The sequence below is a fragment of the Euprymna scolopes genome, chromosome 5, assembly GCF_053919585.1.
Source record: "Euprymna scolopes isolate OS-2025 chromosome 5, ASM5391958v1, whole genome shotgun sequence".
Classification (NCBI taxonomy): domain Eukaryota; kingdom Metazoa; phylum Mollusca; class Cephalopoda; order Sepiida; family Sepiolidae; genus Euprymna; species Euprymna scolopes.
The window spans coordinates 74361429-74374215 of record NC_136486.1 but is presented as its reverse complement, the minus strand read 5'-3'; the positions used below and the strand labels follow the sequence as shown (position 1 = coordinate 74374215).

The 12787-nt window shown below is 32.5% G+C and overlaps 1 protein-coding gene across 1 annotated transcript in view; it reads right to left on the bottom strand.

Moving 5' to 3' along the window:
- LOC145276851 (ubiquitin carboxyl-terminal hydrolase 3-like) overlaps positions 1–4899 on the bottom strand; it is a 49443-nt gene extending 44544 nt beyond the window's left edge. Inside the window, exon 1 of the mRNA XM_080128217.1 lies at positions 4595–4899. Within this exon, the coding sequence (XP_079984343.1) occupies positions 4595–4682 (88 nt within the window). The 5' untranslated portion in view covers positions 4683–4899. The remainder of the gene's footprint in view (positions 1–4594) is intronic.
- Positions 4900–12787: the final 7888 nt, after the last annotated feature.

Below are 12787 nucleotides of genomic sequence, written 5' to 3'. Positions count from 1 at the left end.
ATTTACGGGCAATATGTACAGGAACACATATATTGAGGACATTGCGAAGGCTGCTGCAAAGAATGCGGGTTCCCTCTATCGAGCTAGAAGACTACTCATACCAGAAAGTATCCTGTACCTCTACAAGGCTACCATTCATCCATGCATGGAGTATTGTTGCCACATCTGGGCTGGTGCATCTATGACTAGTATCTCCCTCTTGAATAGCCCCCCCCCCCCAAAAAAAAAGGGTCTCCAATCTAATAATAAACCTCACTTTGTCAACTAAGCTCCAACCATTGTCCCATCACCGCAATGTTACATCCCGGAGCCTGTTTTACAAGTAGTTTAATAGAATGTCATCTGATGACGTCATTGCAATTGTGCCCCTTCGATGTACATATCCCTGACAAACCAGCTTAGCAACAAAATTTAATCCCTTCACTGTTGAGATCCCTAAATGCCAGAAAGCTTTCTATTTTAATAGTTTCTTTCCTCAAACAGCTAGACTTTAGAATTCCCTCCCTGCTACCCTGGAGTACTGATATGCATAAGTTTAAATGTAATGTAAACCAACATCTTGTTAATCTAGTAGCCACTTCCATCTAAGTGTCGATATGCCTTGTTAGGGGTGAACGCGAGTAAAAAAAAAAACAAGATTGAGTAACACCACAATAAATTGAGCCGTGTCACATGTCACACGTTATGTCTAAGAATTGTTTGATGAACAACATGTGAGATGCATCATTTACAGTTTTTTGCGTTTCAGTTTAATGTATCATCTAAATATTTTTTATTATAAAAACGGAAATCAGCAACACTATATTAACTGAATATTACTTTTGGCAGTTGCTTCAGCAGATCTTAAAGGTTTAGTTTAAATGGCATGAGGCTTGGCTTGAAAACAAATTTTTTTCCCATCAAAACAATAAAAAGAAACAGGTATAAGTTTTAATAATAATAATAATACAGAAAAGTTACAAGTTCTCAGTTTTTCTCAACACTTTAATTCATTTCAAACTGAATAAACATTTTAGAGTAATCATTACTACAACTGGCATAAATTATTTTAATGAAAATACAGTTGGGAAAATAGACAAAAATGGTGCTGGTGTATTGGATCAATATCGAATACTTGACTTGAAAACAAATTGATCTGGATTATCACCATAGGAATTCATTCAAATGGGATAGAAATGTTGAGGCATCTGGCTTTAAGATGCTATGCTGCCATTCCCTTTGGATTAATTTATGTGGCAACAGTATGATCACATAAAAAGCGATACATTTAATAATTATCATACATGTCACAATTTTGTCAAGTAAATTAAGTTATAAATACTTGTACACTATATGAACCAACATTTTTTTTCTTTGTTCGTATTGTACAGAAGCACAAAATTATATTCAACTAATCATATATTATTTCAAAATAAATTTTTAAATTGTTTGTTACAAAATAAATTATTTAACGAAATATATATTATTCTAAAATAAATGTTTAAATTGCTTTTTACAAAGTAAATTAAGAAAAGTTATATTTATACGATTTAAATTGAATTGTTTCAGTTAAAACTTGTGATTCCCCCCCCCCCCCCGCCTTTTTAGAATCTCTTTCGAAACACACAATAAAAACGAATCGATAAAAGCGCACAGTAATTTCAGAGGCGGGGTTGCGTGTTCCATTTACACTGGTTAAAATAAAATCATGTGATCTAACACTTTTGAGGGCAGGATTTTTTTTTTCATGAAAATCGCTCCAGACAAGAATATCAGAAGCTAATAAGAATGAAAGATAATTATCAAAAAGACAGGAGATGCCTATTGACATGAGTTTTGAAAATAACAAAGCTATATGTAGGAGGAAAACAGAGCAGGAAAAGAGTTCCACAAATCTGTGGTTCTTGGAATAGAAAACTGTAATATTCCGAGATATCAAAACAATGAATTAATGGAGACCACTAGCTCAACAAGTTAAACAAACTGGAACAAGAATAACAGAGAATAAATCAGACAATAGTATTTATAGAAAAGACTGAGACTAGCAACATCATGTCTGTAAGAGAGAGAGAGAGAGAGAGAGAGCGAGAGAGAGAGAGAGAGGTTGCAGAGAAAAAACAGTGGGGGGAATCAAATTACTGATACCTTTCTGCATCTTATCAAGAACCTTCAAATAGGACAGCGATTCACCTGCCCAAATATAACAACAATACTCTATACATGGTCTGATAAGATTTGTAGAGATAGAGAATAGCCTTAGATGTGAGAAAGTGTTTAAAGTGATAGAGAACCGATTTTACAAGAAGCCAAAAGGCCAATGAATTCAAGATATGAACTCCAAGGAAGATTTGATGAGAAAGAAAGATTAAAAAGTTTCAGAGTCAATTTTTCCTCAAGAGCAGAGAAAAATTTCAGAAAGAAAAGGGGCAGATCTACAATTGAAAGACAAGCTAAGTTGTAATAGAATCAAATGAAGCAAACTATTTCATCCAAAACTGAACCCAAGTCAACTAGCTGCATATTTCAACTGATCTGCGAGAGAAGAGTAAGAACACCAATATTTTCTGAAAAAAAGAAAGAAAGAAAAAAAAAAAAAAACAGGCTTAGTCAACAAATAACTGTTACCAAAGGCAAGAAAAGTAACTTTTCTACTTACCTGCCAATTTTATTGTGTTGTAGTAATATAAAATTTTTATTTAGATTTTATGGCTATCTTTTGAATTTTGTAAACCCAACGTATTCGAGATGGCATCAGATTTTATTCGAAGTGAAACTTCGAAGTTTCAAAAATCGAAAATTACACAAAAATACAGCTAATGTAATTTCCAACTGATCTCAGATCGGTTGAAAATTACATTAGCTGTATTAAATTAAATTTAAAAAAATAAATTATGAAGTCGGCGATCTGTATATTTTTATTTGCCGTATTTTGTTTACTTTTCAATTTTTAAATTATTCTACAACATCGATGTTTCACTTTGAGTAAAGTCTGACGCCATCTCGAATACGTTGGATTTACACACCCAAAAAATTGTAAATAAAAGCAAAAACAATATAGACAACTAAGTAAAAAAATAACTTTTCTTGCCCTTGGTAAGTTATTTATTGACTAATCCTTTCTTTTTCTCCGTTGGAAATTAACAATCGCTGAAAAACTTACTGTTCAATTTTTAAAGAAATAATATTGCGGATAAAGGACCGGTCAAAGAATCAAGTGTGAGGGACCATTTTACGTTAGATTAATATTGAAACAGAACCCGAGACCCGTCTAAAGAATAAACAAATAATTTTAAAAAAATGTTTATTTTAAAAAAAATGTTTTATGATCTAAAAAATTAATGCTCAATGATTTCCCAAGAATTGAAAACAATAATAGATTGAAAACAAGAAATTAAAAGTTTAAAAAGAAATAAATTTAGATAATTAAAAATGATTATCCGGTTTAAAACGGTTTTCAAGCACTTCAATTGGGAAAATAATAGAATTGCTTTAAGAGAAATAAAGTAAAACAGTAAAGAAGAAAAAAAAATTTTAATTCCTATAATTTTGATAGAGTTCATTTTCAACGGAGATATTACAAATATTTAAGTCTTTAAAATTTTAAATTTAGTAGAAATTTTTAAATGCTCAAGAAAAATTAATTTAATTAAAAATTAATTTAGGAAAGTAAACCTGTAATGGTCGTAATTAAAATGTATTATTTCGAGAAAAATTCGTTTAAAAAAATTTCCATAAATATATAAAAAGTAAAAAATAAAAAGTAATAAATAAAATAAAAGCAATTCTCAATGTTGTCAATAAAACATGAAACAAATCTTCAACATGAATTATTTTTAGCCGTTTTTGAAAACAAACTTCAACCTAAAAATGTCCGAAAATGGTAGTTTATGTAGTTTTGGTTTGGATAATATTCAAAATCTAAACCTTTGTCACACAACTGAATCAATTTGTATAATTAAAAAAACTTAAATATTATTTATTGTATATAAACGGTAATCACAATTATTGACGACAATTATGTCCTTTTAAAAAAAGCGGAACAAAGAAAAGAAGGAAAATTCACAGTTGCACCGTTTTCTAATTTTGTCAAAACAGCAGAATCGCCTTTGTCATCCAGAAAAAAAAGGAGATAACTACGGCGGCCTCTGACATTTATGTGTTACTTCAATCAAGGAAATTTGATACAGAATTTTATAAATAAATCCCAAATCGTATTAAAATAGATCCTCTATTTCCAAAATGGATCATATTAATATATATATATATATATATATATATATATATATATATATATATATATTAGTCCTCCTCCTCCTCTCAACTACTTGTCATTTTTTTTTCGATTCGTAACTTTTAAAGTCATCTAAGCGTTTAATTTGCGTCGAATATGAAAAATTAACCTTAAAGAAAATAACACTGCAATTGTTTTAGGTGGATGTTTTCTCTTCAATTTTATAACATTATCTATGTTGCAATAAATATATTTCCACCCACTATTAAAGCTAGACTATAAAATTAAGAGAATGTATTTATAAAAGGGGGATTCTTAGTGAGCTCATCATCGTGGGATCTTTCGACGAAAAAAGATCGTCCACATTGGCCATTAACACTTTACCTGAACAAGTAAACTGCTGGGGAAGATTTTCCGATTTTACTGAGGGAGCTGTGATTTTTGCACTTTCTTCAAGATGCGGACACTCCATTTAAAAGAGTTCTATAGCCGCTTTATAAAAGGGTTCTGAGAACGAGCAATTAAGAACAGAATACTGCTATAAATGTTTGACAATTTGTCTACATTCACATAATAATAATATCGGCAAGGAGGACTTTTCACCTCAGGTCATCTCAACGACGCAAAGGAGACTGCAAAGCAGACTCCACCTCTCCTCCACCAGGATCAATAAGTTTTGGAAATAATACGCATATATGACAGAAGAAGAAAAACAACAATGAATATTCAATTTACTTTGTTTCCAGATGCTTATTAATTTTTATAAATTCATTTATAATTTTTTAAATAAAAACATGCAGAAAAAAAAATCAAAATTTATTTATATTCAGTACTTATGATAGATCTACACCTCAGTGCGGAGATTATCTTTCCCCCTCCCGCTCTCTCTCCAAATCATGTGTCATATGATTAAAGAAAAGAACGAACGTTACATTTCGTTGTCATTTTCACATCTGATTGTGAACCTATTTACATTGTCTTATAGAATAATCTCGCATTTGATTCAATCCTTTTTTTTTCTTTACCATATTTCATATATCTTTACCATATTTTTCTATTTCACAAAGTTTTAAGACCGAATTTAACATCCTCTACTCTCTCGTTCTTTGATGAAAATTGAAGAGGTTGTTTCATTGTTCATATTCGTTTTGATCAAGATTTATTTCATGTAAATTTTATAAATAAATTACTCAGAACAAACAATAGCCTACCGAATGTTAATAATTAATAAGTAATCAATTTAAAACAAAAGAATGTCTGGGAAATGTTTTGCAAGAATTTTACCATAACTTATAAATTAAACATTTTATGAGAAAATTTGATGATGATCGACGGTCCTAACAATTAAAAAAAAAAACAAAAAACATTTTAGAATTCTTTTAGGACTTAACCCAGCGTAGTATAAATACGCACAACCTCCCCATGTTAAGAACGGCTTTCGAAATAAACACTTCCATGTTAAGAAGGACTTTCGAGGTTGGAAGGTGTATATTCCGAAAGCCGTTCTTAACATGGTGTTTAGGACCTAGCTAGCGTCGCTAGCTTAGATCGTAAAAAATGCCAACATTTTTTTTACCTTGAACAAAACGAACAAACAAAACAAACAAACATGGTTTTATGAGCAACGACACTCCCGGTCCTGTAAGACTCAATCATTCTTGAATATTTACACATTTCAAACGTGTGTTTCTACAGATTATATGCATAATAAATTTTAACTTAAAATGTTTCTCCCTCATTTGATAATAATAATCTCTCTCTCTCTCTCTCTCTCTCTCTCTCTCTCTCTCTCTATATATATATATATATATATATATATATATATATATATATATATATATATATATATATATATATATATATATAGTCTTTGAAGTTTTTAACATTTGAAACTATACAAAAAATTGTTTTTTATCATTCGTTAAAAAAAAAAAAAAAAAAACATCTAGTCAGTAAGTCATTTAATCACCTGCAATCACTGCATCATTGCAACTCTCAAATTTACTATAATACCAATTTTTTTTATTTTTCAAGGGATCATCAGTTGTTTACCATGAAACACTGTTTCGGGGATTTAATATATATATAAATGAGATAAGTCACAGATTAGAAATCAAGTGAATTTTCCTGTCAGATATTAAATTGAGGTAATACTTTCAGGATGACCCTAGCCAAAAAAGTAAAGCTCAATATATAAAAATAGAGCAATATATAAGTTTAATGTTTAAAGTTAAATTCTGTAGATTAAAATTATAGAAATATATTTAAGTTAAGAGTTTCTTGCTTGAAACAAGGAATATATGGAGAAAAATTATATTTATTTCCTTAATGAAATTCCTTAAGGAAATAAATATAATTTTTCTCCATATATTGTTTCAAACAAGAAATTCCTAACTTAAATATATTTCTATATATTTTAATCTCCAGAATTTAACTTTAATCATTAAACTTATATAGGATCCCAATTTTAATAGGATCCCAATTTTAACCCCTTAACATTTAGTTTTTTGGTCTCAAATCAAATTAAAACGTTTGACCCATGTCCAGCTAACCTACATTTAAAATTTCAAGTGTTTATAGACCCAAAATTGGCGGAGGAGTTTGATAGAGTTTTCAAAGGTCAAATCGTTGAACTTTGACCCCTTGACAGCCAAATTTCTGTCCGGAAACCGATTAAGAAGATTTTCACAAATCTCAATACCCCTTATGACAAATCTCTAGTCTATAGACTGAAAATTGACAGAGTAATTTGGTAGGGAAATGTACACAGACACACACACACAGGTATTTTCACTTTTATAGATATACTAGTAGTTCCGCCCGGCTTTGCACAGGCTCTATGTACTGTTCATAACTTTATATGCATACGTATATATTACAAAGTGTGAATATGTACGGTAATGCCTTTCTGTATAATAGTCTTTCTTAACTAGAGAAAAGTTGGTAGAGACTGCAAATGTCAAAGTTTTTTTTAACTTTGACCCCAATTTTGACCCCCTTAACATTTATTTGGGCTCAAATTAAATTAAAATGTTTGACCCATGTCCAAGTAACCTACATCTAAAATTTCAAGTGCATGGACCCAAAATTGGCGGAGGAGTTTGGTAGAGTTTGCAAAGTTCAACTCTATAAACTTTGACCTCTTGCCAGCCAAATTTTCGCCCCAAAAACTGATTAAAAAGGTTGCTGCATGTCTGAATACTTTTTCCGTAAAATTTCAAATGTTTAGACCCAAAATTGGCTTAATAGTTTGCTAGAGACCGCAAAGGTAAAATCTTTTGAACTTTGACCTCTTGGAAGTCAAATTCTCAGCAAAAAACGATTATAAATCTTGCCCTATGTCTGAATACACTTTATGTAAAATTTCAAATGTTTAGACCAAAAATTAGCTTAGTGATTTTTTAAAACTTTGACCACAATTATGACCCCTTAACATTTATTGTTTTGGGCTCAAATCAAATTATAAAGTTAGCTATATCTAACCTATATCTAAAATTTCAAGTGTTTAGACCCAAAATTGACAGAGGTGTTTGGTAGGGAAATGTACACAGACAGATACACACCCAGACATTTTCACTTTTATAGATATATAGATAGATAGATTTATAAAAATTTTAGAAATTTTTAATAATCTATCTATCTATATATATAAAAGTGAACGTGTGTGTGTGTGTGTGTGTGTGTGTGTGTGTGTGTGTACATTTCCCTACGCAATAACTCTGTCAATTTTTAGTCTACAGACTCGAAATTTGATATACAGGGTACTGAGATTTGGGAAAATCGATGTGATCGGTTTTTGACCAGAAACTTGGCGATTAAGGGGTCAAAGTTCAACGATTTGACATTTGAGAACTCTACCAAACTCCTCCAACAATTTTGGGTCTACACACTTGAGATTTTAGATATAGGTTCCTTGGACATAGATCTAACTTAATAACTCGATTTGAGCCCAAAACAATAAATACCTGGGCAACGCCGGGCACCCATGCTAGTATATACATATTTATTAACGAGTGATACGATCTATCGACCCCTGTTCGACTGACACACGCCCACCATTAATCATTATTGAAACTAAAATACACACATTCGCCTCTTGGCACTGTAATGCAGAAGTGGCGAAATTTTCATACAAATTATTATTACAATCACATGAAATATTTTTTTTGCAATTATATATTTTTTGTGAAAGTATTGAATAAACAATACTTAATTAAATGATAATACCGGTTTAGGTCATAAGATGGGGTCTAAAAATCCAGCTTTGTTCTGAGTTCGGGGAAAGGTGGGTTATATGGTACCCTGTTACCGATGTTGAGGCAGAACCTAGCCCCTTTGAATAAAGTGCCAAGTTGTTAACTTCGAACAACAGAAAAACGGAAAAGATGTAATATACAACAAATATATGCTACCAAAGCAGTGGCATAGCATCAGTTTTTGCCACCCGGGGTGGTCGTAAAATTTGTCTCCTACCCCCACCTGCCGGCATATAATTACCTGTTTTGCCCCCACCCCGCTGGCAAATAATTACATGTTTACTCCCCCCCCCATATGATTACCTATTTTGCTGCCCCCCTCTCACTGCTGGCATATGACAACCTGTTAAAACCTTCAAAATTCCAAAGAGAAAAAATGTCTCGTATCCATGCTTTTAGAAATCCGTGCGTGTAATTGCTCGGTTTCAGCGCAAAATTTAAGAAATTTGTTGTTGTTTAAATCCTTTTAAAAATAACTACCAATGTAATAGATGCACTGAGACTAAAGCTGCTGTCAGGAACGCAGCAACCACTGTAAAAGAGTAATAAAAAATGCAAGAGAGCTATATGCTCAGTCCGTTAAATCCAAAGTAGCTGATCAGCGGCTTGGTTCCAACCAGTTTTGGCAAATAACAAATAGGATCCTGAACAGAAGTGTGTGTTCTATCCCAACCATTATCAATGGACCAGAGGTCATCTTGTCAGCATCAGACAAGGCCAAACTATTTGCAAACAACTTTGCAGCTAATTCTACCCTATGCGACGAAGGCCATCAACTCTCCGTATTTCCTCCTATAACACAGAACACACTAGGTAACATACAAATATCTGTGCATGAGGTCACCAAGCTAATCAAGAACCTTGATTCCAGTAAAGCAACTGGCCCTGACGGCATCCTAATTATAGTGTTAAAAAAGCTTCAATCAGAACTTGCTCCCATACTTATGAAACTGTTTAAGCGTTGCCTTAAAGAGAAGTGCTTTCCAACACCCTGGAAAACCTCATCAGTATGTCCTGTATTTAAGAATTCATGTGATAAGTCATCTCTCTCTCAGTACAGACCAATAAGTCTCCTGTGTGTCATGAGTAAGTTGGTGGAATCCATATTAAATAGAGAAGTAGTCAACCACCTCAGCAGAAATAACCTTCTTAGTGACACGCAATATGGTGTCCGTTCTGCAAGATCTACCGCAGATGTGCTGATGGTTATATCTCATAGGATTAGCGAATCTCTTTACTAAGGTTTCCTTTCTAGGGCAATTGCTCTTGACATATCAAAGGCCTTCAACAAGAAGGGTATGGCATAAAGGCCTACTTCACAAGATTTCCAGCTACAGCATAACTGGAAATGTTTTCTCAATCATTAAATCATTTATCTCTGATAGGCTCATAAGAGTAGTGGTTGATGGACAAAAATCAGAGGCCCACAGTATTAATGCTGGAGTGGACCCAACTCTCTTCCTGATCTACATCAATGATCTCCCAGAACACATACTTAAATCATTCGTTGACATCTATGCTGACGACACGACTATCTATGGCAACACATCAAAGGCTGTAAATGACAAAGCTCTCTCTGATTCTCTCTCCTCTGATCTCGAGCGTGTGGTACAGTTGTTATATAGTTATTATTATTAGTATTAGACAATACCACTTGTGCGCGTATGTTACGTGAGTTCTTATTAGTAAAGATATGAGTCTTAGTGAGAGTTCTTGTCTTATTACATATGATGTTGTATCTTAGAGAGAGAGATGTTGTTGTACTGACATTTTATAACATAGACATATAATAACAATACAATTTACCTTTTTGTAGAAATCACAAACACAAAGATGAGCTTTATCACAAAACACATGACGAATTTTATTTCCTTACGACCGGTCGTGATTTCCTCATTAAGAATTCAAAGTTTCACATTTTGGTTTCTGAAGTGACGTCTCGCTTCAGACGTCCGCCTGTCTCTGAGTTTTCTCACTGACCATCTCCCCTGACTGTCTCTCCGACCAACTAACTCCCACTCCCTATATTGAGAAATCCATGCATCCCGGCCACGTGAGCAAAATTCACGTGTTTCAACATGCTCGACTTTGCACGTTTCCGACATTGATTTCCCAATAACCTATTTTTTCTTGTGTTGTTTCCACAAAGGAATTCAACCTACATATCTAATTTATTTAACCCATATTTTATTATCCACATTCTTTTAACAATTGAATAGTTTATTTATTATTTATTTCATCCGAATTAACAATTTACTGGACATTCCATTTAAACCTATTGTTCTTTAAAACTTATGTCCAGGGTTCGATTTCTGCTTTCTCTTATTTTCATTTTAACTAATCTCTCTATTTTTATACTTACATGAACAGGGGACAACCCTTATCATGTAACATCCCTCCCTTCCATATTTCACAAAAAAAAAATGTATGCATTTTTAACTTTAGTACATTTTTTATTTTTACATCTACACAACCACACGGCTAGAAAGATCAGGCTAAAAAAACACAAAAAAAAATCTCTTTCAGTCAACCCTTCACGGCCGACTTCACAATTATTATTTTTTTTTTTATAAGATCAGAACCTTTCTGATCTTTGTGGCATTTACTTTTTGGGTGTAGGGTATTTACCTATGATTCACATCAGCTATTTTCCAGCCACCCATATGCCGCAGACTAGAGGTTTTCACCTTTCTCGAAATGGACGACTTCCTTCGTCTCAAAAGTGTTCTGATCTCTCTTTCCGCATGGTTAGTCTTATCAAGTATGGCTTTGTTTGTTATTCCATAACTATCTTATATGGGACATACCAAAGCTCATATACTTAAATCTTTGTGGTTGGCTTCAGAAGTTTAAGATATACCTTTTTTTTCTCTCATACGGATTCACTCGGATTTCCTTGCTTGGATTCTTGAAACTTTGACGAGGATTTAGAAATATCACCCCTAACTAACTAACACCTTTCGCGCCCAACACCTTAATTGCGCCTAAATTCTATCTAATTGCCTGATTTTTTTGTGATTTTTCTTTTCTCTCACCAGGGCTTCCAAGATCCAGCAGATATATCCCACATTCATGCTTCTCTAAAAAAATACAAGGTTATATCTTTCTTACGTAATCTACGGCATATTTTTGCCTGTTTCTTACTTCATTAAGCTATATGTGATTGCCTCGGGACTACCTCTCATCGGTTTACTGGTCCCCTTAAGAATTTTCGTATTCTTTCCAACGCCTGTTTATTAATTAAGCCAAGACTTACTTACTACTTTGCTTGAAGTCGTTACGTGCAACCAGCTTATTTTAAGCACTTAATTAACCAGGTTCCCAAATTTTTTGTATAGGGGCACATCTTGTGCTTATCAATCCCTACCAAGTCACTTTTCTTGGAGAAAAATATTTAGGATCTCTAAAAAAAAACAACAAAACCAAATGCTAAAACAAAACATCTTTCTTACGGCTTATCACATCTAAAAACTCTCTAAATACCCGTTTACGTAATTTTAATTTTTGTCCCCCTTCTAAAATTCTAACTGAATCTGTAAGCCAACCATACGTCTTAATCTTATTTTCTACTAAATCATTTTAATCTAATTTATATTTACTGCTGACTTTGAATTCTTGCTGTGAAAATCAATACATTTAGATACATAAGACAATTTACAATATTTGTTCAACATCATAAAAACATTTTCAAAAAAAAAAAAGTACCTTAATACATTTAAACATTTTGCAACAGTTATAACTTTTTTTTTTTTTAACAACAAAAAAAAATCATCTGTAACAAACAACAATTCAACAGTCTGTCCAAAACAATTGTCCCTTTTTTTTTTCAAAAACAAAATAAATGAACACACAAAAGCCGAAAAGTTCAACTATGAACAAAAAATGCATTTCCAAACAATTTACACGCTGTTTCAGAGAGTACATGCGACCTTTGAAAAATTCCTGTTTTGATTGACAGATTAATTCAACAATTCGTCCAAACGATTTCATATTGACACACATTTTCTAATGACACTTCTACAAATTTCAAACAACAATAATGGGTGACACAATCTCTGCCTTTGCGTGTATGTGTGTGTGTGTGTGTTTTTTTTTTTAACAGACCAATTCATTTATCAATGAATTACGCATGGTGACTTGTTTACTATTTTTTCCATTACTACGAATTTCTTTTTACGGCATATCGGCCTTTTCTTCTTTTTCTTTTTAATATTTCTTGTATCTTTTGTTCTCTGTGTGCGTGTGTGTTCAATTTTTTTTTGTTCTTTTTTTTTTCGTCTTCGCATTTCTGTGATCGTGTAATTTTTTTTTCTTTTTCCGT